This window comes from Papaver somniferum, chromosome 7 (assembly GCF_003573695.1).
Source record: "Papaver somniferum cultivar HN1 chromosome 7, ASM357369v1, whole genome shotgun sequence".
Taxonomy (NCBI): Eukaryota; Viridiplantae; Streptophyta; class Magnoliopsida; order Ranunculales; family Papaveraceae; genus Papaver; species Papaver somniferum.
The window spans coordinates 227382698-227389830 of record NC_039364.1 but is presented as its reverse complement, the minus strand read 5'-3'; the positions used below and the strand labels follow the sequence as shown (position 1 = coordinate 227389830).

General features: G+C 36.4%; 2 protein-coding genes across 2 annotated transcripts; both read left to right on the top strand.

Moving 5' to 3' along the window:
* The first annotated feature begins 1352 nt into the window (after positions 1–1352).
* Positions 1353–4132, top strand: LOC113299731 (polyadenylate-binding protein-interacting protein 6-like). Its single transcript, XM_026548806.1, has 5 exons — positions 1353–1510; positions 1620–1690; positions 2454–2885; positions 3216–3383; positions 3761–4132. Exons 3-5 carry the CDS (start codon positions 2472–2474, stop codon positions 3848–3850), a joined length of 672 nt encoding a protein of 223 aa, XP_026404591.1. The 5' UTR covers positions 1353–1510; positions 1620–1690; positions 2454–2471; the 3' UTR covers positions 3851–4132.
* Positions 4133–4578: 446 nt separating this feature from the next.
* Positions 4579–6814, top strand: LOC113299729 (dnaJ homolog subfamily B member 1-like). Its single transcript, XM_026548805.1, has 3 exons — positions 4579–5159; positions 5280–5695; positions 6128–6814. The coding sequence occupies exons 1-3, from the start codon at positions 4995–4997 to the stop codon at positions 6567–6569; spliced, it is 1023 nt and encodes a 340-aa protein (XP_026404590.1). The 5' UTR covers positions 4579–4994; the 3' UTR covers positions 6570–6814.
* Positions 6815–7133: the final 319 nt, after the last annotated feature.

Genomic DNA, 7133 nt, shown 5'->3' with positions numbered 1-7133 from the left:
ATGGTAGTGATTGGTCGTGTTTTGGGTATCAGGTTGAGTGGATGATGAAAAATGAAAATTGAACAGGAATAGTTTGCAGGAATACTGTCTGAAGATGCACATTAAGTGTTTGATGAAAGTTTCACGGAATAAGGAACATACTCCAGTTTTTTTTTTGGTTTTGCAGTTAATTGCTTGATAAACATAAACTTCTGATGTGATTGTAACTAAGTATATGATCTTAATCTAGTAGTAAAAAAGTAAAAGTGAAGGTTAAGGGTCTCCATTATCATTAAGAAAAGTTAATTCTAAAGTCCTCTTTTCCCTGTTAGGAACTACAGTGGCTTGTTAGGTTTAATGGCTCATTTCAAAATCAAGCTAGCCAGTACTAAACAAATTTGTAAATACAGCTATTCATAAATCATGTCTCTCAATACACAAATGACCACTGCAGACTTGTGTTTCGATTTGTAAAATGTTTGGATGTCTGCTTAAACTCCGAATGCTATATTTCGTGCCGGCCTTAATGTACAGTTGATTACATGTACGGTTGCCGGAAATTGTGTCATCAATGTCAAATAACTTTGGTAACAGATTCGACTCATCATCACCCAGTGGAACGCTATCCAAATGCCACTCGACATAAAACATTTTCGCTCATCTATGCCAGAAGAATTTAGATATCGAATCGATTAATATGTTTACTTCTTCGTTGCGAAATAAATGGATTACTGTTAGTCCCGTAATTGAGAATTACCCTGATGATGGTATAACTGAGCTTGAAATGAACCAATCTCTTGGGACTTGGCTTAGTTTCCATTATTCAGAGCAGCCATTTTTAAATTTTATGAATGTGGTCTATGCAGTGCAGTCTCGCTCGGACTCTCTTTGGCAGCATAAATAATTTCCTAATGGATCGGCAAACACGGAAACAAAAATTCAATCATCTGAACAAATCAAAACTGAATTTTTGTCTCATGGACCAGTCATGGTTTTACTTGTTATAAAAAATTGGCGCACTTCCGATAACTGGCCTTTAATGACTTTAAGGACAAAATTTGAAATAAATGGCTTGTCTCCTTCAATTATACGCGTCACATGAGGCAAGGGCCGGAAGGCCAAACTGGCCCAAACATAAACATGCAGCACATGCCCATTTTAGTGCGAAATAAATTTTGTTAAATAAAGCATCTTTGTCAGTTTGACTCTGTAGTGTGCAGTCTGCAAAAAAAAAAGAAAATCACCACCATAAAAAATCAACTGCCACGTCATTTTAATCGGAAGCGAAGAGAAAAATGTTAGCAGAGTGTAAGAAACCCAAGAGAGACACCTTTTATTTTTTCTCACACCAATCCAAATTATTATAAAAACTTTTTTGGCCCTTTTAGTAATCCAACATCACTACACCAGTATCAATCAGTTGTTCATTTTTCTCTCTCATTGAAATGGAGTAAGCAGGGTTTTCTTGTAGTTTCATCATCATCTCTCTACAGCTACCCCCTTTTCTTCAACTTTTAATCTCTTCTCAGTGGTGGGTTTTGATCAATTTCTCTAAATGATTTCTGGATTTTTTTTAACATTTCTTTTGTTGTTGTTGTTATGATTTCTCTGTCTAATGGTCTGTGTTTGTTTCTTTTCAGGTAAATTAGGTTCTTCTTCTGCTCACTCATTCTCTGGAACTACAAACTCAGTGGTGGATCATCTTTTACCGGTGGGTTTCTGGCGTTGTTTTTATGTTTTTGATTCTATTTTTCAGTTTTAGTGGGGTTTGTTTTTTAGTGCAGGAATCTTTTCTTTAACCTAAGCATTTTTTTTTTTGAATATAAATATGTATGAGTTTAGTTTCTGGTTTTGTTTGTATATATGGATTTTCATTTTGGGGGTTTGATTTTGCTTTTATAATCTTTGATTAAACTGTCTATGCATCTACCTGATGATTTCTTTTTGTTATTTTGGTCTTCTATATTCTATTCAAGTTGTATGTTGAACTGTGCATGTATCTGTTTGATCTTTTGCTTGAATGGGTCTTAGTGGAAATCAAAACTTGTAGGGGTTTGTTTTGAAACATGCTACATAGTTTTTCATGTGTTAGTTTTGTCTGAAGTGAGGATTGTTCTTGAAGGACTTAGGATTCTGAACCTTCTTTTAGATCTATGTTAATAAGGGGTTTTTAAGGCCTAAATGGAGTGGATACTTCTTAGTTGTTGATGTGATTTGTGTTATATGCATGATTTGTATATGTTGTTTATTTAAGGTTTAAATCTGGCTGTATGTGAATCCTTGATGATTTTCAAGCTGGGTGCTTAGGGACAGAATGCTCACTTGTTGTTTTCTTGTGAGAACTTGTCATGAAGTGATATGTTTCTGTTTGCCATCTAGTTGTAAATTTTACTAGGAACTTTACACACTTGAGTCTAATTGACAAGTGCTGGTCTATAGGTTCTGATTTCAAATTGTTTCTTGTGTCTGTGCAGGTAATTGCTACTGTGTCTATGAGCTTAGAAATAATGAAGTCAACATTGAACCCTTATGCAAAATCATTCGTTCCACTCTCTGAAAAACATGGCTCTGCCGTTGCTTCTACCTGGAGCCATGAGGTGAATAAGCAGAACCAGGGCAGTCCAAGATCAGGTGTAGCTTCTCCCAAGTTCATCAACCATGGTGGAAATCAACAATCCAGGAATCAGGATTGGACACAAGGGCAAAAGAATCTGGGTTCTTCTGGTTCGAGTTTCGTTATTCCAAATGGGATGACAGCACAAGAGTACCTAGATGAAGCAAGTGAGATGGATTTGGCTTATCTCGGAGGCTTGTTTCCTGGTTTATCTGAGCAGTCTATTGGTTACATATATTCTGCTTGTGGGGACGATGTAGATGCTGCAGTTTTAATGCTAAAACAAGTCGAGGTACTAACTTAATCTTTCATGAACATTTAGTTTACCCCGGTTGGATTTCCTAAATGGCGAGGTTACCCTTATTTATTGTTGATTGCAATCTGCTCCTTATTCTTCATTTCAATCATGTGTTCCACACAGATCATTTATTTGGTTTGTGCTTGCAAGCTTCATATATTCTACCATTCAGCATGCTTTTTCTGTTTTCGAATCCTATTATGGGTTTTCCCATTGAAAAGATATACGGTTAACACTAGTACTGCTTATACTTTGTACATCATTATCACTCTCCCTCAATCCCTTTTAACCATGCTATCTGTTATCTTGTTTCTCTTGGCATAGGACCCTGCTGAATCATCTCAACATCTTCCAGACACCTTGGACATTGGTGATGAATCGCCACCAGAACTAAAATCTCAAGCTGCTGTTGCTGAACCAAAACTAAAGGAATCCAACTCTGGCAACTCTCCTGGATCATCGTCATCATTGTCATCCAGTGCCCTACACTTGGTACTATTTCAATTGAATATTTTAGTTTACCATTGGGACTAATTTAAATGAACATTTTAGTTTTTTCCTAACAGAATGTGTTGCATATCTTAAATGGTAACATCACTTTCATTTTTATCCAAAATGGTTCATGTTCGTTCTCATTCTTTTCGTCTTCCATGCAAACAAAAAGCATGTTCTTTTTAGATTGCCTTTCATATAGCCCATATATGCGTGCTTTCTTCTCTGATGCCTTTTGGAATCCTGTCATTTAGCAGACACTGTTTTCAAATCCCTTTTAAGTTTTCACATAGACTGTTATATAAGTTGTACTAGCGTGACCACTTCTCCATAATCCTCTAACCTTGTTTTCTGTTGTTTGTTTTTTCTTTGCACAGGACCCTGCAGAATCATCTCAACATCTTCCAGACACGTTGAACATTGGTGATGAATCATCGGATCTTAAGTCGCCTGGTTTCCTACCTTAGTTTGTGTGGTATATGTTCGAGCTTTCTTTGGATATATGGGTAAAAAGTTAGGCATGGCTTTCTTTTGGTCTAGAAACTGATATAGAGAAGAATTACAGATACTTAGTTCGTGTTTTTTGTAGGGTGATTGTTGTTCATTCCGTTGTTCACCCTTTTCTCTCGGTATTACATGTTTCTGCTGTTTCAGCAAATTATCTCCTTTCCTCTCAGGGCAGAGGAAAGTGATCCTTTTGTACATTTTTGTTTCTACAGTTACAAAATGGTTATTATTTCTATGTCTCAGTTTGGTTTCAGTATTATTGCCAACTAAAATGTTCTCAATTAGCCATCCAAGGTCTACCTTATTTGGGTACACCTGATACAGGCAGGGCAGGTCACCATCTACTAGGTGTGCTGCCCATGTGTTAACTGGTAAATGCGGCTACCAGTGAACGGTTTGTCGGAATAATACTCTGCCAAGACCCTTATTTAAACATTTTGTTGCATATTAAATATTGAACGTGCATTATCTTATATATGAATAAAGACATTGGATCATTGGAAATCATGTTGCATTTCTGGTTTGTAATAAGTCCACCAGAAATGCCATGGAAGAATGATAGATAGGCATCGAGGTTGGTTAAAAATAACAATAATACAAAGGGTATTACTGTAATCTGGTGTACCCAATTCAAACAAATTAGTTTTTTATTACATGGAAAAAGAAAAGAAAAGAAAAGAAAAGAAAATGTTAATTCGGTTGGGTACTGCTTGCTGGTGAAATTCTAATTCCCCTGAATTCTCGATCGTCCAATCAAACATTTTGATTCATAATGTCTATGTAAAATTCTTAAAGCTTGTATTTTGATCAACGGGTTCTTGATCATTAGGAATTTGGAATTCTGAAAATTTCTTTGTCCATGAAACTTTGGGCGAACTTGGCAAAGGAGTTTTGAGATTTCAACTGGTTTTTGCATAGAAGAGTTTGGAATCTTGAGGATATTTGAATTTGCATTAAAGATTAGAGAAGGATTCACAAATGTGAGGTTTGGAACAATTAAGGTCTTATATTGGATGCAAAGTGGAAAAAAATAAATAAAAATTGGTTAGATTTGATCACAAAGATCTGAGTATTGGTCGGTTAGTGTTGTAGGATTTTGCAAAGATGGGGGTTGATTATTACAATATTTTGAAAGTAAATAGGCAAGCAACAGATGAAGATCTCAAGAAATCATATAGAAGATTGGCTATGAAATGGCATCCAGATAAGAATCCAAACAACAAGAAAGATGCTGAAGCTAAATTCAAACAAATTTCTGAAGCCTATGAGGTAAGCTTTCTTAATGGGAATTTTCATTTCAATTTTTGGCTTTTTATTATTTCTGAAGTTAAATTGGATTAATGTAGCAATTTTGTGAAAATCTGTCATAATTTAGTTGTCTGTGTTTAGGTGTTAAGTGATCCACAAAAGAGAGCTGTGTATGATCAATATGGTGAAGAAGGTTTGAAAGGAGTTCCACCACCAGGTTCAAGTAGTGCTGGTGGTGGTGGTGGATACCCTTATTCAAATGGAGGTTCAAGTGGTGGTTCAAATGATTTTAGGTTCAATCCTAGGAATGCAGAAGACATTTTTGCTGAATTCTTTGGGAGTAGTCCATTTGGGTTTGGGTCAATGGGAGCTGGGAGATCTATGAGGTTTCAATCAGATAATGTATTTAGAAACTATAGCGAAGGAGGAGGTGTTGGAGTGTCTACGCCACGAAAACCTCCACCTGTAGAGAGTAAATTACCTTGTAGCCTCGAGGAGCTGTATACTGGATCAACGAGGAAAATGAAAATCTCTAGGAATGTTATTGATGCTAACGGGTAAGTACTGTGAATTCCTGTTCTAGAATGCTATGCATATATATATCGAAACAAATGTTTAAATGATTGCATTGGAAATTCTGAACAGGAACTTAGCTTAGTGGCTTCGCCAACCTAGTGAATGATGTTATATCAATTGTGCATGTCTCTCAACTTTTGTGCTTTAGTCTCTATTGAAAGCGGATAGCTGATATAACAGGGTCTGCGCTTCTAGTTTTTCACTCTCTCTAATTGATTGAATGCTACTATGTTGTGATTTGGTCCATATTCAAGAACCTAGTAGTATGTTCATGTTTCATGTACTTCTATGTTTCAATTGTAACCATTTAGAAATATTCTTGAAGATTTTTGTGGTTGTAGTGTACTGTTTTTCATGTATTTATGTTCATCTGTCAACTATGCATGCTGAAAGAGGAGTATTTTACTTGGCAGGCGGCTAGTGCCTGAATCGGAGATATTAACAATTGATGTGAAGCCAGGGTGGAAAAAAGGAACAAAGATAACTTTCCCAGACAAGGGGAATGAACAAGCAAATCAACTACCTGCAGATCTTGTGTTTGTAATCGATGAGAAGCCGCATGAAATATACAAGAGGGATGGGAATGACTTAATTGTAAGCCAAAAAGTCTCTCTTGCAGAAGCTTTAGCAGGAATGACAGTGAAACTGGTAACACTCGACGGGCGTCACTTATCAATCCCAATATCAGATGTTGTTAGTCCTGAGTATGAACTGGTAGTTGCACAGGAAGGAATGCCGATTGTCAGAGAACCAAGGAAGAAAGGAAATCTGAGGATAAAATTTGAAGTCATGTTTCCATCACGATTGACATCTGAACAACGGTCAGGTATAAAGCACATTCTTGGAGGCGGATGATAATCAGTGTCAGATGATATATGCCAGCAGTCTTCATCTATCTGACTTTGTTACTGAAATGAATCAGCCAAACAACCCCACTGTAACTATTTTTGGTCTCCTTTTCTTTTATTTTTGTTCCATACTTCTATATAATTGATTTGTTATACTGTGGTTGGCTTAGTTCCCCCATTAATGTAAAATTGATAACACTCATAAACATTACCTTTTACTTTCTGCAAATGAAAAAACCCTGTGTTGCACTATTTGGTAATTTTGTATTTCACTTATTCATTCAATTAGGGGTGGGAGTAGGTTAATGATTTTGAAGGGTTAATAAATAAGACGAGACCCCCACTGCCTAAATGCCCAAATATAGGACTAGGTTCAAGAAAAGTCTTACAAGCCTTTGATCCTTCCCCACTCCCAAATTGTTGGTACAGTACTTCAGTGGTTTGAATTCAAGGAACTCACCTTACAGTTTATTACAGAGAACAAAAGATTCATTCTCCCATGTTCATTACCAATACTAACACAAATAAGGTTTAGTCGTATGGTGTGCTAATCTAGCGGTTAGATTAGCAG